This window comes from Fusarium musae, chromosome 2 (genome assembly GCF_019915245.1).
Source record: "Fusarium musae strain F31 chromosome 2, whole genome shotgun sequence".
Classification (NCBI taxonomy): Eukaryota; Fungi; Ascomycota; class Sordariomycetes; order Hypocreales; family Nectriaceae; genus Fusarium; species Fusarium musae.
The window spans coordinates 2927254-2953388 of NC_058388.1; the positions used below are offsets into that span (position 1 = coordinate 2927254).

At 49.3% G+C, this 26135-nt stretch overlaps 7 protein-coding genes across 7 annotated transcripts; 4 read left to right on the forward strand and 3 right to left on the reverse strand.

The window, feature by feature from the left end:
* Nucleotides 1–4058: 4058 nt before the first annotated feature.
* J7337_002816 (uncharacterized protein) lies at nucleotides 4059–5184 on the forward strand (the record flags this gene model as incomplete). The annotated part of the gene is made up of 2 exons (XM_044820542.1): nucleotides 4059–4094; nucleotides 4165–5184. 2 exons carry the CDS (start codon nucleotides 4059–4061, stop codon nucleotides 5182–5184), a joined length of 1056 nt encoding a protein of 351 aa, XP_044684842.1.
* Nucleotides 5185–6982: 1798 nt separating this feature from the next.
* Nucleotides 6983–8580, forward strand: J7337_002817 (uncharacterized protein; the record flags this gene model as incomplete). The annotated part of the gene is made up of 4 exons (XM_044820543.1): nucleotides 6983–7056; nucleotides 7172–7418; nucleotides 7496–8173; nucleotides 8224–8580. The coding sequence occupies 4 exons, from the start codon at nucleotides 6983–6985 to the stop codon at nucleotides 8578–8580; spliced, it is 1356 nt and encodes a 451-aa protein (XP_044684843.1).
* Nucleotides 8581–9195: 615 nt separating this feature from the next.
* Nucleotides 9196–10123, reverse strand: J7337_002818 (uncharacterized protein; the record flags this gene model as incomplete). Its single annotated transcript, XM_044820544.1, has 2 exons — nucleotides 9196–9724; nucleotides 9780–10123. 2 exons carry the CDS (start codon nucleotides 10121–10123, stop codon nucleotides 9196–9198), a joined length of 873 nt encoding a protein of 290 aa, XP_044684844.1.
* A 900-nt stretch (nucleotides 10124–11023) lies between these two features.
* J7337_002819 (uncharacterized protein) lies at nucleotides 11024–11750 on the reverse strand (the record flags this gene model as incomplete). The annotated part of the gene is made up of 4 exons (XM_044820545.1): nucleotides 11024–11172; nucleotides 11223–11356; nucleotides 11385–11505; nucleotides 11579–11750. The coding sequence occupies 4 exons, from the start codon at nucleotides 11748–11750 to the stop codon at nucleotides 11024–11026; spliced, it is 576 nt and encodes a 191-aa protein (XP_044684845.1).
* Nucleotides 11751–12967: 1217 nt separating this feature from the next.
* J7337_002820 (uncharacterized protein) lies at nucleotides 12968–15319 on the forward strand (the record flags this gene model as incomplete). The annotated part of the gene is made up of 3 exons (XM_044820546.1): nucleotides 12968–12980; nucleotides 13035–13182; nucleotides 13237–15319. 3 exons carry the CDS (start codon nucleotides 12968–12970, stop codon nucleotides 15317–15319), a joined length of 2244 nt encoding a protein of 747 aa, XP_044684846.1.
* Nucleotides 15320–16394: 1075 nt separating this feature from the next.
* Nucleotides 16395–18035, reverse strand: J7337_002821 (uncharacterized protein; the record flags this gene model as incomplete). The annotated part of the gene is made up of 1 exon (XM_044820547.1): nucleotides 16395–18035. One exon carries the CDS (start codon nucleotides 18033–18035, stop codon nucleotides 16395–16397), a length of 1641 nt encoding a protein of 546 aa, XP_044684847.1.
* Nucleotides 18036–22874: 4839 nt separating this feature from the next.
* On the forward strand, nucleotides 22875–23567 carry J7337_002822 (uncharacterized protein; the record flags this gene model as incomplete). The annotated part of the gene is made up of 1 exon (XM_044820548.1): nucleotides 22875–23567. The coding sequence occupies one exon, from the start codon at nucleotides 22875–22877 to the stop codon at nucleotides 23565–23567; it is 693 nt and encodes a 230-aa protein (XP_044684848.1).
* Between the last annotated feature and the right edge of the window lie 2568 nt (nucleotides 23568–26135).

Below are 26135 nucleotides of genomic sequence, written 5' to 3' on the forward strand. Positions count from 1 at the left end.
ATTCCCATGGCGACAAGCAGTTGTGGCATGTGCCGAGGAATTGCTGACAATGATTGGATGAGGCGGGGTTATCTGTGGCGGGCCAACGTGGCACAAGCCAGTATCTTGGATAAAAAGGGACTAGCGCTCAAGGTTCCCGGGACGTGTATGCAGCCAGGGAAACTCAAGAAATTGTTAGTGCACGCTCGCAGCTCTGGGTACCTCTTCGTTGTGGACTAAGGGGAATGATGGCCGGAGACGATGGTCCGGTCCGAAAAGTCCGACAGTGCATTCCATCCCAGAAACAAGTTGGGGTAGTAATACCTCTTGAGGCTGCAACCAGAGAATGCACATTGACCTGAGAGCTCATGCTGTTTCAAGACAGGCATTGCTACCCACAGTTTCTGGGCTGATAGATATTTCACCATGGATACTGTAGATATGACATTCGATTAAGGTTGGTTTCTCGACCTCCCCTATGCTGACCACCTAGATCTGAATAGTGGGCAAGAAATGTTCCAAGTTAAGGGCTTTGCTCGCTACTTATGTAGAGTCTTTGTTCGACCCAGCCATTGCCAATCGAGTCAGTCCAAACAAAGCAGTTAAATAAGAATGGAATCTGATGATTGTGATTCCAGAACCTCGTGAAGATCGGAAAATCCTAGGTCGACAAAGCTGGAGGTTCAATAACACAAGGGAACATGGGTCATGTTGTGTGGTCGGTTGCGAAACACCCAACAAGGGCGTTTATTATGGTTGCGGTGGTTGAGAAAGCTCTCCACTTTCGGATAAAGAAGCGAACCTTGACCTCTGCAAAGCCATCTTTCTCCCGTGATAGTTTGTGGATTTGGTTCAAAAGGGTGTGGATGTCGACAGAGTCAGAGAGTTCAGCGGAAAAGTCAAGCTCTCAGCTCAGCTCACCATGTCTCTAATGTTACTTGGAAGTAACAAAGTTCGTTTGGCTGACACAAAAGTTGGTCAAGAATGAGCCAATGTCAGACATCGGCACCTGGACGATACAAATCGAATTCACGGCCATCCGAGACTTCTCGGGCGCTAATAAAGGAACCAAGATCTGAGCTCGAAACCTCGTCATGGGTGATGAGTATCGCACATTCTCTCTTTCTCCGCCTGGCACTTCTGAATCTGACTCGCTGGGTATTAGGGATTAGTTATCATTTGCGTCGTGAGATACGGTATCCACCGTTCTCGACTGTCAATCAGATCTTTGTTGGCTCCCCGACAGATCCATCCTCTAATTTACTAGGTAAGGTAGGTATTTCATTTTCCCTTCCTTTTTTTCTTTATCCATGTGCCTTGGCGGCCCTGCCCTGGTGCAGCAGCCGCTCGATTCCCTGTGGAGGGACCCGCCCGTCTGGATCACCAATTTGGCTTCGAAAGGACGAGCTCCGATTGTGTTGCGATGCTCACCCCTGTCGATGCTTCAGCCTCGAGACTCTTCCCATCGCAGCTAGCAAGTGCCCAGCGATGCTCTGATGTGATAAGAGCGTAGACGGATCGTAATTCTGGCTACCAAGTGCCAGGAACTGGACCTGCCTTGGCTAATCAGTCATTTACGTTCAACGCCTAGGTAGTTAGCCGATGTTTAGGTACTGCTTCGAGTTGAATAGGTAGGTAGATACTTGTTAACTGATTAACTGGCTCTGGCTTTGCCAACGGCTAAGCATGGTACGTCTTCCCCCATTCTGCTGCACCGTGCCGTGGCACTATAGGAGGAGACTGCAACACAATGCTTGGGCGACCTTGGCATGGAAAAAGGCATGTAAATAGCCCAGTATGGTTTGGATGCCAGGGTTTCTTTGAAGAGGGAGCTGCCACGGGTGTGTACAAGAACACCAGAATCAGCTAGGGTAGACCAATGGAGAACCACGAGGAGAAAGAAGGGGAATGGAAAACAAGGAACGGGGAGACAAATGCGGTGCCCAACTGACAACATCCCATCTTGCATCTGATGGCGCCGATTGCACGGAAGACATGCTCCGTGAAGTCTCATCAGCATAATAAGTAATCAGTTTAATTGAAACAAAAGAATGTTTGTTTTGTTAGTTGAGCCTTGTTACCTTGGGATCGCGATCTCTGAGACGGTCGAAACATGGGTTCATGAGGAAAATGTCTTGACAACGGATCGCCTAGTCTTGAAACGATCGACCTACCTAGCCCACACGTCACGCTATTGACGGGCTGCAGAAACGACAGGACAGACTCTTGTCCATCGGCTGGAAACAGACTTCACCGTCTCGTCTCGCCCGCAAGACCAAAGAAATGTTAGCATTAGCATTGTACAGTAAAGCACTACACAGCGCAGTCGCTACGACGCATGGTGGAAGGATTCACTCAGGCAGTGGAGGTGCGTGAGGCCAGGCCTGTCCATCGAGTGAGACAACCAATCCAAGCCAATAAGTTAATACAAGACCGCAAAGTAAGTAGCATGGGAGGAGGCTTAGCAGAATGGCACGACAAAATCGCAAGGTTCACAGTCCAAGGGTTCTCTTGGTGGGTTTCCGGGGTCCTTTCGGACAAGATACTTTGCCGATGCGATGAACAGAAGTCCATACGTACTAACATAGAGACTGCGATCGAGCAGACTGGTAAGCCTTTCCAGATTAAAGACCGCTGGGACAGGCGTACATAGATTGGCCTTTGTGACGCTGGGTGTCCCTAACGATCCGAATTTGCAACATGTCGCGTAATTGCCGAACTGGCTGGGAGGGATTCGGCGTTCCTTAGCATGGAGGTTACAGAGAGGCGTCGCTATGTATGTATGTACGTACTGCAATCCTCATGCACGACGTAGAAGTAAAAGAAGAGCAGGGTTTCGGCTGTATGTAGGCAGCATATCGTCCACGTCTTTGGACAGATTGGGGCTATGCTCTTTTCTCAACTCGCACATCCTATTCGGGGGTCTTATAGAGAGTGATCTAGGATTTTCTGGATGTCTCGAGGTTTCTGAAACGATGGAGATGGCTTGATCGTTGGTTCAGAAGAGAGCTGTCTCTTCTGAACTACCTACACAGTACAGTACGGTATCTACCCTCCTTGTACTCGGCTGCAGTGTTAAATTCCCAACAAGAGCGGGGAGGACCAAATGGAGATGGCAACCTCACAGAGGTCCAGCCACTAAGTGATAAGGACCGGAGGAGTGCCGGGGGCACAAATCCATCCATATAGATATGCGGATCGCGGAGCCTGATGGGGGACCTCGGGGAGCAAGAAAACACCAGACCTTTGTAGAGAGTGCCAAAATAAGCTCCGCAAGATATATCTAGAATTCGTGCAAATTTACCTAAGTCTTTTTGTCATTTAGATTCAAGGTTCTGAGTTTTCTTTCCTCCCCTAGGGATAATAAGGTCAAGCTACCTTACCTTACCGTAGGAGGGCGGGGCTAGGTCGATACGGGACGGTACTTATCCCTCGTGCCTAGCGCTAACAGAGAGCTCTTGATCGAGATCGATCGTCATAACTACGCTCGATCATAGTCGTGGGATCGCCTTCGGATCGAGCTACAAGTCCTTCCCGCGTCTGCAACCCGCCTGTCCTTGTTGCGGTTGCTGTCCGTGGGGGGTTACCTTAGCTTTCGGTTTTTTTTGTTCCCCTGTTTGTGTATAATACAAGAGCGTCGCCCGGCCCCCTCTCGGAACTTTCTTGGTTTGACTTACTTCTTATTTCCATCAACCGAAAACTTCTCGTCTTCGCATCAGTGTGGCTTCTCATTAGGAAACTCAAACTCTAGAGCATTCAGCTCAAGTCCAAATACCAAACATAAAGCACTCATAAGCATATCTGTCAAGGCGCCGACCTCATAATATACATTGCCCCTTCAACGCACCTCGAGAATACTCCTGCATTTCCCATTCACATACACCAATTGTGTTGCCTTGTTAGTTCGACGATATCGGTTTGAGAGTATCTTGATCCAGATTTGTCATAGCATTCAACAGTCAAAGCTGTCAGCCTATCAGCTTTCCATCATCCTCCAATCGTTGGGTAATTGTCATACAATTGTCAAAAGTCAATTGCCTAGCGCCAATATGCCTAAAAGATCTCATGATGCCGCGAACATGGGTGGCTCAACGAAGCCTGCCCCAACCCGAAAGGTAAAAACACATATACCTCAACCTTTTGCAATATATGTACAGGGACAGCATCACTAACACGCTTATCCAGACTGAGCGATCCCACGAAGAAAACCAAGAGCGAGCGTATATTGCTGCCTCAAGGAGATCGGATCGAAGTCTCGAAGCCCGTGTTCAGTCGGCTAAGATGGCCAGTGAAATCCACAAGAAACGAACTGGCAAGGCCTTCCGAATCACAGAGGAGATCGTTATGAAGGAGGAGATGTATGAGGAAGAGGATGATGAATTCCCTCGATCATACCGGATTCTCAGGCAGAGCATGCAAACCGACAACCCCATTTTCAATGCTAGGGTGGACGCATATCTCGTTAACCGTGTGGCCATGTCACAAATGATCTCGGCCACTGAGAGCGACTGGCGCAATAACGAAATCAATATGGAATTCGCAAGGATGTTCCCTCGGGCTGAGCAACAAGCCCAATCTCTTTCCCACAGGTACTCCACGCCAGGCTACCTAGGGCTTCACACACAAAACAACACCATCTCGTCCCCCATGGAGCAACATATTGAACCAAACTTCCAGCCTATCAACTATGGCCAACCGTGTAGCAATAGGCATGGCGGCAATCGAAGCCTTTCCATGTCAGGCCCTATTTCAGAGCCAAGGAACGACACAGCCATGTCGCCCTCAGCTCTCACACCAGGTTTAGGGTCCCATCCTGAGACGCCGCAACCTCATTGCACAGCATCTTTTGCAAATGTACAGCCGCCTCACATGATGGAATATGATCCAGACAGCTCGGCTTTCACTTCAGCCCTACCGACTGAGGCCAGGCTGTTGATGGGTGAGGGCATGAACGAGACCTTCAGCTCTAGCCTTTATCCTGAACCTCACAACTGGGGGCTTTCCCAATCTTATCCTTACAGCGGCGAGTCCAAGTATGTTAAAGAGGAAGACGCCAGTCTCGGCACCGCTGCCGAGAGTTACCCTGAGCTACCATGGGATCGCTTCGACACCGGCACACCCACCAAAACCTTCGGCGACCAAGAGCCTGCATGGGAATACTTTCTCAACGAGAATTGGGGCAATGACCAGCAGCAGCAACAATAAACCAAGTTGCCGATTGGACCCCCCTTCCTTCTACTTCTTCATTTTAGTTACATTTTAGTTATGATTTTCATGATACTCTTATCAGCGATACAGTGGCGGTGCTTGCCAGGTCCAAAAGCAGCACTGTACACCTGGCTCGTTTTTGAACACTATTATCCGATATGCATGGCGCTCGAGGGATGGATTGGAAATTAAATGCTTGTGTATGGCATGAAAACGGTCGAGGTGGCTCACCTGCATTTGTTAGAATTGCAAAAGGCTTGCGCCCTGAGTTTTGCACACTGGTCTGGAATTGTTCATTATCAATATGGAATGTTTGTTGTATATATATGAACATAATTACAGATGAGGTTTTGTTTAAGCAGACTTGTCCACCGTTTCATAGTTGAATTATCGTTATATGTTTTTGATAGTTTGTACGCGTGATAGTGATGTCTGTTACTGGGGGTGTTACATGTGTGATGTTGATTTTGAATGAGCTCCATCCGGTCTTGGTGGGCGAAGAACAAATTATAGCTTCGGTTGAGGATCAGGAGTGAAGAGACGAATGATGCCATCACCAGCATCCAAATCCATCGAGAGCATGTGGTGTTAAACTACCTTGGTGCCTCTAGTCATGAGAGTCACAACTACGGCAACCGATTCCAGCATCCACGTACCTAGTGAGTGATATGTTCACGAGAAGTAGTCCAGTTGAATAGGGAATGACACCACTGGTACAGCTGAACAAGACCCCGTGCCAATACTGTTTGACAAGAATTAAATAATGAAATGCGACTTTGGGTTTAGTAGAATTCTTTGTTGCCTTTTACCGAAATATCAGCGGGGAAATGGACGAATGGATAGTATTAGAATTCGGGGGACAATGCCATGTGCGCTGATGATTGGCTTGACCAAGTTGTGTATGTACGACCACCGATAGGAATCGCATCAGTTGAAGTGGTTGAGTAGTATTGAATCCATGCGTCGATCATTATGCAGATGTTTCATTGTGAAGTTGCACAAATCTTGTCAAGGTCAATCCAGTGCTGCGAAATTCATAGAGCCATTGTACATTTCAATGATTCTCCGCATTGCCTATGGGACATCAAAGTTGTGAATACTGAGAGCTTACGGCACCCGAGCAAAGCTCATCTCAACGTTTATCAAAACCTCTCACCCCACCAATCCAGAGCGGCCGATGCGCGCTACCATCGATCTCAAGGCCGTTCGAGCCAAGAAGCGTGAAATAATGAAGGGTACGACCTAGGAGCATGGGCAAAGCAGATGTCTGACCAGGTACCTGAAGGCCCCCTCAAAGTTTAGGGGGCCTGTGTGTTAGTACCGTACCGTAGTTAGGAGTCCAGTTCCATTTCGTTTGGCCTGGACCAGAACCCACCCCGCCAAAAACGTCACCAACACCGCCCGCTTCCTTTCTTGACTTTTGCGATTCAGTCTGCAACCCCAAGGCTTCTACTTTTTCTTCGCTCCCACCTCTTATCTTTTTTCTTTTTGTCCCCGGGATCGTCTCCTTTCTACTACCACTTACTTACTATACTAGCAGAAGTCTGTTGCATACCTATCGCATCAACTCCTGCTGCGTGTCGTTACTCTTCATCAAAAGCCATATCGACAGCATAACCCACTACGACCAAGCATCGTCTTCCTTCATCGACTCCAAGCTTATCAACGACCATGTCGTCATCGACTCCGCCACCCACGGTCGACGCGCCTGACGAGACGCAGAGCGACACTTCCAAGTTGCGAACATTTCTGGGGATATTGAAGAAGTAAGAGACTCACGATTCGTCCGTCAGCCATGCCTTGCCGTGAGAGCTTCCACCGCCCTGTTGGGGTCCAAGCCAGCGAAATCGGACGACAGGTCCGCTTCGCGTAGAGCGGAGTCAGCAGTGGGAGCAAACCTGGCAACGCGAAAAGACTTGCCATTCTAGACACCGGATGATGCCATTATTTGTTTTGAAATGCTGACCGCTTGTTGCGACGATAGGTTCATTGGCGTTTCAGATCTTGCAGCAGTTAGATTCTCGCTGCCGTCGCAGTTGCTCGAACCTACCCCGAACTTGGAATACTGGACCTATATCGATGCCCCCAATGCCTTTGTTGCTATGGGCACTTCCGATGACCCTCTCGATCGAATGCTCGAGGTCGTACGCTTTTGGCTGACCAAGGATCTGAAGTACGCCAAAGGAAAGCCCTGCAAACCTTACAATTCATGTCTCGGCGAGTTCTTTAGGGTACGTCATCTTTTTCTGCTTCCACCGATACGAAACCATACGACAATGGGATTCCAGAAACACTGACTGCTCTGTAGTGTAACTGGGAAACTGAAGATAATGCTCCAAAGATCGACACTTCAAGCCTCCAACAGACTAATGGCACCTCCAAGGGTGGCCTTTCAGCGCTGAAAGTGGCAGCAAAGGGGGATAAGAACGCTTCAAACGTCTCACTCTCTGTGCCCCAGCATGGTGCTGCAAAGGACGACAAGCTTATTCGCGTCTCTTATCTTACTGAACAGACCTCACACCACCCCCCTGTGAGCGCCTTCAACGTCACCTGCCCCGAGAAGGGTATCACAGCCCGTGGCTTTGACCAGATCACTGCCAAGTTCACAGGCACCTCCGTCAAAGTCCTTCCTGGGGAGCACAACATGGGCATATTCATAACCCTCGAAAAGCGTGATGGAGAGACTTACCAGCTTACCCATCCGGCGGCCCATCTGGGCGGCCTTCTCCGCGGAGCTTTGAGCGTATCGGTCAGCGAATTCGCTTACATCACATGCCCCAAGACCAAGATCAAGGTCATTCTGCACTATGTTGAGGAAGGCTGGCTGGGACGCACAACAAACAAAATTGATGGCGTTGTCTTCAAGTACGATCCCGAGAACGATGACAAATCTCGAGTTCAGGACGTGCCTGATGAACATGTCCTTGCTCGGTTGAGTGGTCCGTGGAAGGAGAAGGTCGTTTTTACTCTCGGCCCCAGACCAGTTGTAAGTAGGAAACTCTCTGTCATCAAGTACATAAATCTAACCCACGGCAGAAATCCGTACCTGTGGAAGAGCAATACACCATTATCGATATTGCACCCCTCAGTGTTGCGCCCAAGATCATCCCTCCCAAGGAAAAGCAGCTTCCCAACGAATCTCTGACTCTTTGGGGTGGTGTCACAGATGCTATCCACGCCAAACAATATAGCAAGGCTACCCAGGTGAAGGTCGAGCTCGAAGAGGCTCAGCGCGAGAAGGCCCGGCAACGTGAGGCCAACAAGGAAACGTGGCAGCCCGTCTTTTTCAAGCATGTCACTGGTAATGATGGCAAGCCCGATCTGACCGATAAGGGCCGCGAGGTCCTTGAACGGGCGCAAAAGGGTGACTGGTCGCTCGAAGGCATCATGTAGACGTTTGCCTTTGTTTCGATACTTGGGTTGTGTCGTGCATTGGATGCGATTTTCTTCCACAAACACGAACAACAGGGGGAGTATTGGGAGCTTAGTCGTTGGGATTGCTATACGCAGTATTTTTTTTTTTTTTCTTTTGGGGGGGAGGGGGCTTTTCTGTGTCAGAAAGACACTTCTGGAATAGAGTTTCATTGCGCCGGAGAGTAGCACGGGGATGATGTATGCATCAGAAGTCGATGAACCCCGAAGATGCATAGCGGGCTTGCGCACTCGTTACTTGGAGTTGTGGGAGTTCTTGAGGTCTAGGATTGTTGCTAACTAGATAGCAAGATTCTCTGGACGATATATTGCTTACTATCGACTTCGCTCAAGACCCGTGATTGTTCAATGCGGTCAACACTAATCGACACTACGCATCTCAATCTCAAAGGGATATAATAAACTGGCATCGTATCGTTACACATATCTTAGCGTGCATTTGATCTCGCGGATCTTATCCTATAGTACAAGAGTGGCAATTCTTACTTTTAATACATCGTATCTGAAACCGAAGACTCCTCTTCTCTTCCATACTCTGAGAAACTTTTCGTTGCATTGATTGACTCATCAGTCACCCTAAGCATCAATGAAAGCCTTGACGTTGTTCAACCACCGAGTGTACTCTCGTTGCTCCTTGACGTCCACGTAGTCGGGAACAAAGACAGCGAGGGCCTGAGTGATGCCACGCTCCTCGAGGAAGCGCTCCATGAGAACCTGGAGGTCGTCGTCGAGACTGCCGAATGGAGGTCCGGGGTAGACATCAGCACGCTTCTGGGCGGCATCGGGGCTCTCAACCTTGGCGACCGAGGCGTCGGTGTAATAGAAGAGGTTCTCGACAACAATGTGTCCTTCCTGGGCGCTGGCATCGATGTTGAGGGCTCCAGAGGCCTTGCCAGGCTTCTCGACAACGATTGACAGGTTGATAGGGGGGTTGCTTTCCTCCTCGGCATCCTCATCGAGCTCCTCATCGATTTCCTCGTTGGCGCGAGCGTTACGCTGGCTGCCCTGGTTGCCCTCATCCTCGAAACCCTCATCCTCGAGTGCGCTCTCCTCGCCGTAAGGGTCGTAGTTGGTGATGTCGGCAATGGAGAAGCTGACGGTGATCCTGCAGTGGCGTTGTTAGCTTGCTGTTGAAACCAATGGGATGCACGAATACTGACTTCTCGTCGCCAAAGTCGCGAACCAGCTTGACAATCTCCTGACCGGGTGTGTCAATGAGCTCAAAGGCGCTGTTGTTCAAGAAATCCTTGATGCTGGCAGGGTCCTGCTCGTTGGCCTTGATGTCCTCCTCGATCTTGATCTCGCTCTCGAGCTTGGCGCTAAGCTCACCATCGTTCTCAGTGGCCTTGCGAAAGCTTGTGGTAGAGAATGCAGCCCGTGCGGGTCGTAGGGCAGAAGCAGCCTTGGTGAAGGCGCTGGGACGGGCGGTCTGTCGCAGAGCAGCGCCTGAGAGTCGGGAGACAGCGCGGGGTGCAGATCGAACGAGGTTGTGGGCAGAGAACATTGTGATTAAATTATTGAAGGACCGGTATGAAAGTGTATAAAACGTATAGGGAGGAAGGAAAGGTCGTTGTTGAGGGAATTGGAGGAAATATGTGTTGTAGACAGATGATGATAGAAGCTTCTAAAACAGTTCAAAAGCTCATCCTGAAATTTTTGGGGACGACAACTTTCCGGCGGGTTTGCTAATAATTTACTGGACTAAGACTGGACGATCTCTTCCATCAGAGCGGGGCATCAACATCACGTGGAGTAGAAACACTTCAAGGGTGTTAAGGGAAGCAATTTTTACTGGTGACAGTTAATGGCGGTCGGAAGGACATCAATTGTCACACATGTAGACTTATTCTGAACACGAATCAGCATTGTAGAATAGTTCAGAACATATCATGAGTAAGAATCGCTGGATGATTCTGGTAACCTTTTCCTGTCTAGAGGGTTTGAACATGACAAAATTTGAGTCGCCGTTGATGTTCAATAGTCATAGAGCCGTAGGTAATCGAAGAATTGGGAGCGCAAGAAGACTTGTAGCCTCCTTCTCTCCCTCTAATTTCAGTCTGAACGTATGAATCAAATCATCCTCCAACACCATATCTACCCATGATGGGATGTCCAAGCAACCTGTTTGTATCTAGCTTCTAGAATCTTCCCACATTGCTTGCGGTAGGAAGGTGGTGGCGATAGGTCAGTTGCCCATCTAATCCTTAGAATCGTTTTGTGTTGTATTCCTTGGTGTTCAAGCTGAGCACTTGATGGGGTTTGTGGTCTCGCTCGTTTGGCCCGGTGCCTTTCCAATAGTCCTTATACAACTACTGCTTGGTCGAGCTCGCCTGTATATAAGACCGCAATCATCTCAGTTCCGGTTCTGCTATGTATTCGGTACATCCCGATAGGCACTAGATACTCAGTTGGTGCCGCCTGATGGGAAGCTGGTCAGTCTGACTTGGCCTTCACTGTTGACCTTGACCCATTTCAGTTGGGTAAGATATGACCAGGAGCCTTCCCAAAGGTGAAGTGCGTTCACATTTACATTGTCCAAGAGATCAGGCATAACTGTCGCAATATTAGTTCCCGCATTTTCCTTGTAGGTTTACAGAACGTACCAAACCCATTCTTGTACTCCTCCTCTAGTATGTTGATTTTTGCCTTGAGGAGATCTTCTTTCACACTAGCAGGTCGACCAGGGCGGCGGGCCTTCTTGGCTTCATTATACTCCTCATCGTATTGATGAACGAAACTAGGAATTCCTTAGTAATCTTTGTAACCCAAGGCTATTTCTCCAGACTTGCCTGTGAATCATGCGCTGAACCTCATCAATTTCTGGGGCACCTTTGTTATCTCTGTCCTTAAGGCGTAGAGCCTGTTGAAAGAAAGCAACGCGGTCAACTGAAACGCGGTTAGACAGGTAGGCAAGTTAAGGTATTATAAGAGTTGGCCGAGTCGTGTGTTCATAGTGTACCTAGAGGTTGTTCCTTTTTACTCCTGGCAGCTGCGAGTTTCTCAATGCGTTGATCTCTTACACCAGCCTTGTGAAGGCGCATTGAGTCTCTGGACTTTTCATGTAGAGCATTGACGACGCCATTTCTCTTTTTGGAAATCTGCTTGCGGGTCTTGTGAAGAGTGGTAGGCATGGCGAATCTTTATCTTTTGTGTACTGTATGTGTATTGCCGGCTTGTACAAACTATGGTATGTATGCTGTCGTGGCTATAACCTGCAAGGATTTTTTTCTTTCTGAGTAGCCGACCTAGCAGGAACCTTTAGTGCTCCACTGTTATCATAATGGGCCAGTAAGATTTCTTAGATGGATATACATAATCGGCACAGTGGTTTACTGAACTGAAAAAACACTTTGGTAAGTGTATGATTTGGTAGAAAAAATAATAGTTCTAACCTTCACATCCTGGCTGAGATCCTGGTCCCACGTATACTCGTTGTTTTCATTTTTCAATGTTTGGTTGGTTTAATAATTATATATGTACTTGTCGCAACCCCATGATAGGTTGGTAATGGTGAGTTGAGAAGATAGGGAGCCAATAAAGTGATTTAACTGTTAGAATGTTCCTTGACACTGGATGATGTAATACTTGAGACCTTTCAGTCTACCATGTCTCGTGTGTCTCACTCGTCGATAAATAAGGTACTTAGCTAAGTCGAGAATATCAGGTTGGATGGACCTGACAACTGGACATCCTCAGTGGGGCGGCTTTTAACGACCTCATGGAAGTTGCTGGGGAAATACCGAGCAGCGGGAACTAGGTAGGGCTTATCCATTATCCCAGGGGTTCAGTGATCTAAGGAATGGAAACATCGCGCCTATCGACGCGCCTATGGAGCCCATTAAGACGGAAGCTTCAGGGGTCGCGTCCCATCCAAGGCATGGAGCCCACTTTCACTAAGTGCTTTTTTAGTCCAAGGCTGTTGACCTCCAACCTTACCTAGCAAACGATCACCACAAGCAAAATATCTCCACCTCTAGAGACGTCTCTTTCGACAACCTTTGACTTGAAGCCGCACCTTCAGCCTCTGGACAACATTGTGCCTCATACTTGTTTGCGGACTTGGCTGTGCTATATCTCAAATTCGTTGCTTGTTAGACAGATCTGTTTCTTTAATCATCGCCGCCCTCGATATTGCTGCACGATCTGCCATCGCGTCCTTATCAGCTTTTCGACGCGTCTATCCTCGGCACAACAAAGCTCATTACGGCCCATCTCAATGTCTAATTGTTGACGCATGCAAAGACGAACCATTTTGGCTTGAAGCTGCACAAGTCCCTCTGGGGCTGCGACTGCGAAGTCCAACGATCAATAATCGCCACTAGCACTGAAGCCCTCTCCGGTCTTCAACATGGGTGTATCAGGTATATCTCCCTCCGAACATCCATTACTGTCTATATAAACTGATCGTTCTCAAGGGCTTCTGCCCCTTCTCAAATCTATTCAGAAGCCGACTCAGCTCAAAAAGTACGATGGTCAGACTCTCGGAGTTGACGCGTACGGTTGGCTCCATCGTGCCGCCTATTGCTGTGCATTAGAGCTTGGTCAGGGAAAGCCGACTCAAAAGTAAGTTGGAGGAGTCGACCCTATGACAACGGTGCACGCTAATGCCATTTCTAGATATCTATATGCTGCCATGAATCGAGTACGCATGCTTCGGCATTTTGGTGTGACACCCTACATGGTATTCGATGGCGATTTTCTCCCAAGCAAAGCTGCTACAGAAGAATCCCGGGAAACCAATAGAAATGAGAAGAAGAAGGCTGCAATGGAACTGTTGCGCGCCGGAAAACCTGCCCAGGCCACACAGGAGTTCCAGAAATGCATTGATATCACCCCTGAGATGGCATCTGCTCTCATTCAACTGCTCAAAAAGCTGGATATCCCTTACGTTGTCGCCCCCTACGAAGCCGATGCACAGCTTGTCTATCTCGAGCGACAGGGTCTCATTAACGGTATCATCTCGGACGACTCGGACCTCCTCGTTTTCGGCGCCAAGAAGCTTCTCACCAAGCTGGACCAATATGGCAACTGTATAGAGATCAACCGCAAGGATTTTTGCGCTTGCAGAGAGGTTTCATTGACCGGTTGGTCTGATACCGAATTTCGGCGAATGGCCATCTTCAGTGGTTGCGACTATTTGCGCGGACTCCCAGGCATTGGGCTGAAGACAGCATATCGTATGCTTCGCAAGACAAAGGCACCAGAGCGGATAGTCCGGATGGTTCAGATGCAAGGGAAAAGGGTGTCCGAAAACTACTTGACGCAGTTCTACCAAGCCGAACTGACTTTCCTGCATCAGTGGGTTTTTTGTCCGACCAAACGGGAACTGGTTCACCTTACAGACCTGGACGGAGAACGGACGGCAGAGGAGATGCCCTTCATAGGAGCCTTCGTAGAGCCTGCGATAGCACGATCAATTGCCAGAGGCGACATGAACCCAATCACCAAGACTTTAATCGTCACCTCGACAACACCGCCCAAGAGAAGGCATTCACAGCTGGCCCATGGCGCCATTGACCAGCCTCCCCCCGCGATGAAGCCTATCAGCTCCTATTTCAAGGGATCCAGTCGGATACCTATGGGCGAGATGGATCCCAATTGCTTTGAAGTTGACCCTCAGAGGGTTTCTCAGATTACTGGAGGAGGGTTGGTACCACGCGTGTTTCCGCTCCCCAGGCCGTATCTTGAAGAAACGACTCAGGCTGCTCCGAGTCACTCTCGGGGTTTGGATGTGACCCGCACCCGCACCCGCACATCCCCAAGGCTCCATCGCCGCCGTACAGAACCCATCGCCAACATGCTCAACAATTTTGTGGACAATCCTCCCAATGCTACGAGGCGTACGTCTTCTGAAGGCACCGAACCTTGCCGCACTATTGCTAGCGCATCGACTGACCCTGCAAACCGACCACCCAAGAAGGCGCGTTTGTGTGAGGAAAGCGAAGCTGGACCTGAGGAAGATTTGCCACAAAAGAGCAGATTTTTCCCTGCGCCGAAACTACGGAGGAGTCCAAGGCGGGCGAAGAGCGACGCTTATCTGTTGTCGGATGATTCGCTCGATGAAGCGCTTCTGGCATTGCCTGATTTTGAGGGTTGGAAGCCTGCCGATAAAACCAAGAAGAGTGTGTCGGTGTTTGAAGAGAAGCAGAGCCAAGAGACTTCAACAACGACAGACAGTGAGAGCCATATCTCGTTTGTCAAGGATGATGAAAGCTCCATGTCATCCTTTGACGCTTCTATGCCTCCTCCTTCATCTGTGGCGTCTGCATCGCGGGTTTCTTCTACTCCCTCGAGGCCAGATATCCGCCAGTTCTCTTATACCAACCCAAACGAGACTCCTGCTTCGACTGCATCACGCCGCTCTTCCGTCTTCAGTCCAGGCTCTACCCCCTTAACTGCACCTTCAACGGCAGCTTCTCGCATGACCCCTCTACAGCGTCTTGGTGCTCGTGCGATGAACGGCCCAATGTCTCCTAAGCTACCCAAACCGCGCACCAATAACACCGACAAGCAGTTTCTCTCTGGTGTACCTGTCAACCCTGCATTTGTACCTTTGCCGAAAGTCAATCTGGATGAAGTCGCGGACCTTAATAAATGTGGAAGCGAAGATCAAATCATCCCCGCTAGTGACGAGGAAGACGAAGATGAGGTCGACCTTCCTCCCAAGAAACTCAACCTATCCCGTTTTGCCTTTGCATAGAACTTCCATTCTTGCTTGGAAACCTCTCATCCTACAGCCAACAAGCTTTCCGAAGTGAGGCTGGTCGTAATGAACATAGCATTTGTCGGGCGTTCTTGTTGCTTTTTCGTTGTAAATGCAGTATTGTTTACTATAAACTGTATGGAGGGAACAGAATATGAGCGGAGCTGGAGTCTTACGGAACTAGTTAGTGCGTGTCTATCTTGTCTCTACGCATTAAACGACGGAAGACAACATGAGTAAGTCAAATATTAGATAGGCGTTTTGGCAATATTGTTTTGTCACTGAGATCATAAAATAATGCAATCGGACATTGATATCCCGCTTACATCCCGTTCGTATGATCTGTTCTAACACTTTGAGCTTGCGAATTGGTTGTGTTGTCACAAAAATTGCCTCTGTGTGATTTTTAGAAGTGCTACACTTTCAGTCATTCTTGAATATCTAAAAATAAAAATAAACAGCATATGTGATTGTTCTCATTTACGTGCCCGCTTGTTGAATATCATGATCCTTACCACCAAGAACTGAAAACACCATGCCATGACAAGTCTATAAACCAAGATCTTCCAGGCTCCACCGGCATAACCCTTTCTTCGCGCCAAAGCCTCTGGCAACGGGCTAACGCCATGATCCCATGCCTCGTCGATTTTCACCGGGCAACAGGTCACGATGACTGACGACGAGAGAATTATGGAAGAACAGCAAGAACAAATGATACAGGAATAGATTGGGGCCAAGTTCTAGTCAGCCATTGAATGAAAGAGCAGCCAGCGAGTTTGGGCAGATTTTCTTCCCCTGTGTAACCTTGCTGTGCTACCCTCGTCAGATCCGATGTTTGTGCAAAATTCAGGGCTGGGTAATACAGCCAATCAGTGGAGGCATAGCCCTGGTACACGGCAGCTGCTGAAATTTAGGCCAATGGCTTCTCTGACTTCGTGCTGACAAAGTCATTTTGTTGGATAGTTAATCTGCCGTCGTGTCGTAATTGAGCCTCAGCGACGGTTGACGGGCGCAGAAGTGGTCGCGGACAATAGGTCCGAGTTGAAAATCCATTTACCTAAAGGCGTGAACATTAGTCAAATGAACGAAATACTGGAAGAGTCGGTGTGGCAATACCAATCGCAAGGTTTTCGGCTGTATCCTCAAGCAAAATGACTCTACGCTTGTTGCAGTATGAGGTTTTGTCCATGATGTCAACTTTGAGTTTGGGGTCAGACAATTCTGCAGTGGGTTTCTCGAACATTTCAGACAGGTTCTCCACGGCCATCTCGAGGTCTTTCTGGTTATCCTCGAAGATCTCCGTCAGATTGTTCCTGGCGAGATAAAAAGCGAAAGCATATGTCCACTTGAGCGTTTGTCGACATGTTTGGAGAGCCTGGGACGCGGAATTGAGGTACTGAACCTCAATCCAGGACATTCCCGAAGCTGTCTGAAGCTGAACCATCTTCTTTTCGGTCTTTTGAGCAATGTCTTTATCGAGCTTGGCCGATTGTTCGTGGTTGGCATATCGGTTGTAGTAGTGCAAATATCGTTCGAGAGATGTCCGGGATTTGGCTTGTGCATCACGCGCTTCAGATCCGCTCTTTTCCTCGTATCTATTGCAGTTATACCAGCTGGTGCCGTGCTCGGACCAAAGTCCCATGCACATCCAGCAAAACTCATATTTGCACTTTCGACAAGTCATGTGATTGCAGCCTCCGTTCTTTTCGATCGTCGAGTTACACTTTGGGCATTCTTTAGTGTTTGCTGAGATCCAGTTGGCTGTTTCTGAGTCGTCGGCGCACTTCTTGAGCCATTTCTTAACGAGCTCACAAGGAGCTGGTTGATGGTCGGGGTTCGGACAACCAAAGCAGAATCTATACCCGCATCGACACTCGACGGTAGGTACGATCTTGCCCAAGTCCTTCTTTTTGACGCCGCACTCGAGAGCATTGGGGCAGTCTGGAGCAGGACACCACTTAAAATTGTCCTTGTCTTCGACGTACGTTCTGTTGAGTAATTCTTGATATCGATCGGCGAGTGCTGGGGTGACCAGAACATCGAGTGACGCTGAGTCAAGGATGCGACCGCATCCATCAGAGGGGCATTGGATCCTAGCAGCCTCGCCCTCTTCACGGATCTTTTGTGTCAAGTAATGTCGGTAGCAATCAACACAGTAGCGATGACCACATTTCATGGCAAATGACTCAAGGCCCTCCTCATCCTCACAGCATATGTCACATGCGAAGCCAGGGATAACCTCCAGCTTTGGAGGGCTGGATGTATTGCTGCTTAACCCAGCAGCTTCGAGCACTTTTTCTGGTCTGTCCATATAATCTTCAAGCAACCTCTCCTTATTCCATCGAAAATGGCGAAGCAAGATGGCCGCATCCTCTTTCTGCATGTCTAAAATCATATTGACTTCGCTGATCATGTCATCTTGTTGGCGTTGAATATCGCTCGGTTCATAGACCTTGTATGAGACCACATGTGCGGATTTCTTCTTCTTCTCTGCATCTTTGATCAGGCCAAAGTCAGGATCGGGCTCGTCGAACTCTTCGTCATCAAAGTCTGTCATGTCAACATCATTAGTAACCAAGGTAGTGGAATATGGGGGATCACGGAGGATATTGGGCAACACACCTTCACCTGCGGATATCTCATCGCCGCTCTCGTCCTGCATGATCTCGTCGTCGCTCGAAAGAGCCGACATGTATTCCTCCTCGGAATCCATGGGGTTGCTGGCGGTGGTGAGTGGAGTTGGTGGCAGGGCGTGTTTGTCTACGACGGCAGCTGAGGCGATGACTCTCTTGTTGGGCTCTTCGTCTCTGTTGGCAGAGAAAATCGTCGCCTCAGCAGCCTTCCGCTTCCTCGTGGTGGGGGGAATCGTGGCGGTTTAAGGGAGGTCTTGGGAGAAGACCAAGGGTGGAAGGATGTCTGAGGCTACAGAGCAGAAATCGGGAGGTGGCGTTGGCGTTTGAAGGCGGGTGACTAACAGCAAGTAGCCTTATGTAAAGCACCCAAGTACGTAAGGTAGATAGATGGTGTAGGTAGGTAGGTATGGTATGGAACGGAATGGTACTGTAGCGAGTGGTGACGGAGGGTCGAGTAAGAGTCAAGTGAGGCCGAGAGGGGTGCCTATGACGGAACCAGGGCCATTAAATTCGGCTTTGGTATCTAGGTTAGGTAGGCAGAGACGCTGTAATATGGTACTGAGCAGAGGGAACGAGGTCTGCGCTAATGTACTGTACTAGCCAGCCGTCTTGGCAAAGTCGAAACGTGTGAGCGTGCAGAGGAGACAAGCAGGTCGTTGGTGGGCAAAAGTGGTTTTTTTTTGTTTTTGTTTTTTTTTGGGTTAAAACAGCAGCCTTCGAGATGATGATAAATAAAAGTCACGGACTCTATCTTTCCTCAGCTCAGTTGACCGGACTGTCCAACAATGAACTTAGCACGGGAAGGCGGGACGGTACGGTGGGGGGAGGTGCTGGATCGGAAGGCAGCAGAGACCCGGGCTTACCTATGTGGCCAGGTACCTTAGGCAGGCAGTCAGGCTCGATTTCAGCCTGGAAAAGAAGAAACAAGACAAGTGGGTCGGTCATATGGACGTGGTATGGCGATTGCCCGAGGTGTAGCCTCTTGAGCCTCTGGAGCCTGTTAGGTAGGTATCTACCTAGGCCACTGCCCTACTGACATATCTAGGTGGTGTGGCGTGACACTCAGAACTACCTTATCTTTTAACCGTTTCCTTCCTACCTTCTGTCAAAGCATTCTAGTTTATTGACATGCAGTAACGGCGTTCTTAACTTGGTATTGAATCCTTCAGTAGTAAACGTAAGGCCTATGTTCGGCATTGCATTGACCTGAAACTCACAGTCATAACCAGCTAGAAGTGAGGTTGCTGAGGTGGGCGGCGACCCTCATTACAAAGTATTACTCAAGGTTGAGTATTAGCTTCTCAGATACTCCACTACAGTGTATTAGCACTGGGTGAGCCCGGTAAGTATACCCTTTTCTTGCCCTGTTGTGTTTTCATGTGGTTTTGTACTATATATTGAAGTATGCTACGAGTTGCTATGTCCTGGCAGTATGCTTCGGTGAAGTCGGTGCAAGCTCTGTAGTGGAAATGATACAAAGTTCTCCCCAATAACTCTGGTGACTGCTAGAAGATTTTGAACATGATTTCTATCTCATACATGGCATCACCTCGCCCTATTAGGTCAAAAGGATGATGAAATATGTACATAGTGGAAGTTGTTGAAGAATGGATATCTTGCTACCCTATACACAGCCAAAGCGCTGGAGCACAGTGTTAACCCCTCAGACAACACAGGTGAGAAGTCACACTGAACTAGCCAGCAAAGGATGTTGAAGATTGCTTCACCTGTCTGTTCTACTCAGCACCGATGACTGACAGCGGTTTGTCTTTGGGCGGTATAGACCACACTGGACCATGCTCAACAAGACAGATTGACCGACTCCGGCCGTCGTTGTATTAGATCAGGACGACAAATCGCAGCTGAGAAGCGTATTTCATAGATCTAGGTATCATACCGTATCGTATCTGATACAGCACCAAAAGAGTTGAGCTCACGACATAGGTAGTACAGAATGGCAATGATCCAGGTACATGACCAACAAGCGCAAGTATTGGCCATCATGTGCAGAACCTCAAGCAAACGCCGCTTCAGAAGTTCAGGCCAACTGTTGGCCATACGGGTGACGCCGTGTCTGGAGTCATAACCAAGACCAAGGTCTACAAGAGCGGTCCATGATATGCCCTGGCACCCATTGTCAGTGGCGCCTATCAATAGCATGCCAGATGAACCAATTATATATTTCCTGTGCCATATGTTTTGTTTAAAGCTTGCACGTTGTAGCAAGTGTTGGTCAAGCAACCCGTCAAGAATAGCTGCAACAAGAATGCCTCGCATTGACGCGCGCTTCTCCAACTGGAGAGTTGACCTAGGTCATCTAGCTGTCGCGTATCGCCAGAGGAGGCCGAAACATCGAAGCCAACCACAGCCTGGGTTTTCGTACACACTGAGGTTCGTAAACGAATTTGCTAGAGCCTCTGTGACCAGCACGGGTCTATTTGCGCGCGCGTCGATTTGCAGCGTAAATGCCTTTGTCAAGGTCATTGGCCGCTGGAAGGCATTCATGACCGACCAATCCCTGGTTTGGTGCTGCGTGGTAAGTCGTTAATGTTCAGCCGTTGATTGGTGGCCATTTGCCTTGTAGGAAAAGTTCCTGGTCGCTGATTGGCATCTTATATTGGTAGTTGATGGTCGCTCATTGGAATTGGCCGGCCACACCTTTATTCGCTGAGATGTTCATCTTCGTTGATAACTCGCCCAATAAGGAACACGCCTGGGGCAGTTGCTAGGTAGTTTCGGACTTTGGCATCGTAATTGAGATCAAGAATAGAGCTAGTTGTAGCAGTGATCAATTATTTGCTACATCCACTTTCAGTTATCCTTGCCAAGTTGGAGGAGGAAGCATGGCTATTTTCTGGAGATGGCCGAAGGAAATGATAATTGAATATCGATCGGAAAGACTTATGAAGAAAAATATAGGGTTATTAAGTTTTGATGTTTTAGTAAAATGAATACTTGGCTGGGTTCTAGATTCCCGCCTAGGTAGGCAATGCATGCATCTTAATTGCACTCATTTGTTCAAAATAGAAGCTTTAGATTACTCTTCATCTCCCTGTAAGCACATGAACTGACTCCGGGTTCCCCTCCCATCATTCATCGGGGACACGAGATAGACCTCAAGGATATGACAAACTAGCTTCATCCTCGCAATAGTTACGAAAGAACTCGCCAGAAAGTCGTTCAGCTGCAAATCATCAACCGCTACTCGTCAGCATCAAACCTACCTCGTCGCTGTCAGAATTGCGAAAAAGGCCATGGATGAGATCCCATTCGCTCGGTACTTTAGCACACCGTGAGCCAAAAACAGACCAGTTTGTGTGAGAGCCGGAGAGTTGAGCATGTGTTTTCCCGTACGAGCCCTGCTTTGTCGAATCACATTCCTCCCGACCATCTGGGCCAGGAAGCAATCCCCGGCGCCAACAACGGCTCCGGCGACCAAACAGCTCCATGAGAGGGAGATTTCAGCCAGGATGACAGGTGACTAGGGCGTATTCGAGAATAAAAAAAGCAGGGAGACTAGCACTTGACTGAACCTTGCTCTATCGAATCAGCAGATGTCCCGCCCCCTGCCAGCTGCATGGTCCTATGCTCGAGTTGGCGTAGGGCGGTTGATGCTGCTTTTAACGCGACTATCACCGCCAAAGTCAGCCAATCCAAATCCGACCTCTTGGTCCTTGCAACTTACAACCATCACAGCGCCTCGTCTCTCTTGCTGCCCACCAACCATGATGAATGGGAAACTGAAAGGTTGAGCCGCCGACCAACATGTCCGGTATCTGTACTATCGCTCGCGTTCCTCAGATGATGAAAGAGAGAAGAAGTCTATGGTCACAATCACAGCTTGGGTCCAGGCGTTGGCTCGGAATTGTTCTGCCACGACACCATCAACCAGGTAGACATAAGAGCTGTGCAGTCAGTGCAAACAGCCTAACACAACCGACCTGAATTCTCTCGGTCATGAGCATGGCACCCACTCACCAAGGGGCCAACCAACCAACCCTCAGCCATGCCATCTGCTTCAGCGCGGACATCATTGGCGGCTGCTGTGCGGCAGTAAAGGTCCAGCAGAGATAGAGTGACATTGTGTAGCATAATACTGCACAGCTGTCACTGGGCGTCCGGCTGGCAGGACCGGATAGTCACATCTTCACTTCGCAAGTTTGGCGACAGCATAGATGATGGGGCAGGCTGAACATGCTGCGGAGTGAGGCAGAGTGCTCAGACTCAGAGAAGAGCAGCATATCAACGATAACTAACCACCCCCATACATCCTCTCACGGGTTTATTGCACTGTCCCTCGTGTTGTTGCCGCACCCTTTGGCTTGATCCTGCATCTCTGTACGCGCTTGTTATTGCTGTGTTGTCGCTGTTCTACCTATTGTCCTGTGTTTCTCTACATCCGATGGTGCCTTGGTGGTCGTCCGTATCTGGTAGTTACGGGCTCATGTACACGCGCCCGGCCCCAGTCTGGTGGTATCCCGTACGGTACATACCTATAGATTACCTTACCTATCCACACCTCCAGCTGGGGTCGTCGTCTCTTTCACTACACACCCCTCTACGGATACCCCTTCACTCTCACAGCCCGTCATAGCCCCACATTGTTCCAGCTGCTTCACACCCCCTTCACTTCTTCAAGCGCCCACCTCTTCCCAATTTCATCCTCTGGCGCCAAATACTTGACGCAGTCCTTTCCTTATAATCGTCTGTTGCTGCCTTTGCTGCCCTCTCACCTTCGCTTCTTCTCCAGTCAGTCAGTCAGTCAGTTCACTCGCTGCTTCCATCTGCCTGTACTCCTAACTAGTTCCCACCATCTGGGATTGGCTGCTGGTTCATATAATCAACACAGCCCAGGCTCTTCAGCTCGCCCATTATCACCAGTCTTGATACCGACAACCAACGTCAACTCAACAATCATCATGCCTACCGCCAAGCCTAAGTTGGGGAAGCTTACCACTCCCGTCACCGCTACCTTTCCTTCCGAGATCACATCGGCAACGCCTATCTCAGCCGTCTCCTTCACATTCAAACCTGATCCGGACTTTCTCAAGACGCCTATTAGCCCACCTATGGCTTATACCGACTTCCTCACCAAGGCTATGGCCCTCAACTCTCCAGCTACGAGCTCGGGGCAGACCACCCCAGACTCGCTCCCAGATACCGCGACTAGCGAGGAAACCGACACTTCTAGCAAGAGTGAAGAAGGCACCCCTCCGTCTTCAGCTTCAAGCGCTACTTCAAAGAAATTTGCCCGTCCAACCCCTCCAGCGACGGCTCCTATGGCCCCCCCCAGTCCTTTCACCTGCTCCACGCCTATGTCTGCTCCTCCCACTGGCCCTGCCTGTTTCCCCAGCCTCAAGGTGCCTCCCAGTCCCAGCGTCTCTAATATTGACTCGCCGTTGAGCGCAAGCACCGCTCGATCCCCCTTCAGTGCCAGACCGGTCCATTCAGTGTTCGACTGGGATGCTGCTCTCAAGGCTCGCCTATTAGAGAAGAAGCAGAAGACCTCACGGACAAGCGTGCGACACATTCGAGAGGTGGTGACAAGAACTGTCACATACACACCTAGAATGGCACCAGCACCAAAGGGCAAGAGACGAAAGGTGGAATAAACCTCCTGAGCTAATCATTACCTACCCAACCCTTCATGTTCACACTCACAACCATCATCGGCTCGACCAACTCATACCTTTAACGATCCCTCGAACTTTATGAACTTTCTTTTGTTTAGACATGCATTGTAACCAAGAATATACCGAAAAACGACGAGGATGCACATCCCAAGGCGAAATATGGAGCAGGCCTTCGACACGTGGCAGCGGCCAAAACTGCCGTCTGTTCAACCTTCGAGCATTCTCTAGTTGATACTTTTTCTTTTCTTTTTGATACGTCTTGGAAGGAGTTGAATCAGGAATAGGGAGACCGGGAGGTGCGATGGAGGAGTTTGATGGCGTTCTACAAATTTCATTACCCACTTGGATGTGCTATTCCCCGGGGGCATAGCATGGACCAAGAATTACGATACCAGCACAATTGGAAAGGCTTGGGGGAGAAGGGGTTCGGATCAGCGACTAGGATGTAGTCGATAGCGACCCTCAGACAGGGTTATTTAAGGAAGAGGAGGGGACCGTCAGAAGAAGACTCGAACAACGCTTTGAGCTTCAGTGACCCCGTGTACCAGGGGCAGAATCAGCCCTTAGCAACGCCGTTACTCAAAAATTCATAAAGCCCATGGGCTATTTAAACACCAAATTTGTCGCGTGCTCTGACTTGTGCTGTGTTGGTGACTGAAACTGACTGGTACGTATCGGATCATATGAGCCAAGCCTGCCGGCCTGGACGGACTGAGTCACCATTTTTACAAGTTTAGTTCTGTTTATCTAATTGGAAATGTCCACATGCCATTGATCGATGGTTTGTTTGTTTGTTTTGCTCGTTTATAATGGATCTGCCATGGTCTCAAGAACAGGCCGCACAACGGGTATATCCTTGATGCGTATCTTGGTCGCACTGGCGGCCTACAGAACGGCCGCCAGCTCGAAGCTTCTCTCAACCCCACCTGCTCTTAATCCACCTTATTTTTCCTTCTACGTATTCCCAAGTGATGGCATATACCCTTGTTCCTTGTCGGGAGACTTGGCATGGGTCGCAAAGCAACTGTGAGAGATCATCTCAGCAAGCCTCAGGCTTTATTCGAACGATAAGATTACGTTGGGGCGAACGATGAAGAACGTATTATTGATCTGTTTTGATTCTGCATCTCGGTCCGCGTTGTGATGAAATGCAAAGACGTGAATCAAGTATCCATGTATATGTATGCACTCCACTAGGCCAGCTCTTGGGCCAAAGGAACGGGACGTATGCAGAGATAGACAGATATAGTCAAGGCCAGAAAGCGGCATCTGAGAGGGTCACGGTAAGCATTGGCAGTTCTTGTTCCCACAAGGTTGTGTCTCTCTTGTTCTCTTTCGGGCCACTGCATCTTCACTGCGCTGCGCTGCGAATTCAGTACGAAGGAACCATTTGAACTTCAGGAATCCTTTCAATGCTGCTCGACCACTGTCGGCACCCCCCTCCCATTACCCAGGGGCGATGGACCACTAGAAAGACTTAGACTTAAAAGCGGCGTGATCTCTAGCTTCTGGCGACCCAGCACCCTGGTCCAAGCGGAACCAGGGAGCCCCATAAACTGGGCTTGTAAGCGCCGGGAAATGGTCTTCGAATGTGTTATTGGCTAAGATGAGAGAGCCCATCACCCACCACGGAAGACGAGTTGATATGATTGGATCCGTGCTAAGCGCCCAGGGCTGTGGGTCGACGATTTCGATTTGTATTTGTGAGGGTTGGGGTTCTTAATGGAATGAGGACATAGCGACATGCAGAAGCGTTGTTTTCTGTCTATTTGTATGGCCCGCAATGGTACGGAGTAATGCCTGCCCTATATGTTGTGTCGTGTTGGCTTGCTTCAGGTGCGCCTATGTCTGCGTCTCCTCTCTCGCTCTCGTTTCTACTCTTGTCAATTTGTTTCGCGCATAATACCCAGCTACTGCGAGGGATACAATGCGCTAGCTGACCAGTTGGCGTGTTTCCAATGGGCCCCCGGTGGTATTGTCACCAGGGAGGTGATGATGTGAATCTTTGGTCTGCACCAGCCTGTGACAATATGCTGAACCTCACACACTGCCTGTGAACTTAAGCTTAGGCTCTTGTCCCCTAATCCAAACACAAGCTCATTCCATCACCTCTCGTCATCCAGGTGATTAAGGCCCTGGGACGCTATCAGTCAATCACGATGGCACGAGTCCGACAGGTGAGAAAAACACCGATCTACCACGCCTAATCTCCAGTTTACCTGAAGCCCAGCACATCATGGCATCGTGTTCAGCAAGCAGAAGTTCCGAGAGGCTACAGAATCTGGATTGAGAACCCTCGTAGCCTATTGACTCGCTCAACCTACCGAATGCGCCAGTGACGAGATGCACATGTGGTATTGTGACAACCCTGCGCATCACACCGTCTCGTCTGCAGTCCTGTTATTGGCTACCATGCACGTGAGATGCCCAGCTCACGCCTCCCGCCTATCTGAAACCAAGGAGGGATCCTCAGCCCTGAGTCTGAGATTAGAAGCGAGTTTGAGACCGCTGTGACCAGGCTGCTGGGTGGAACAAGGCCCCAGATCA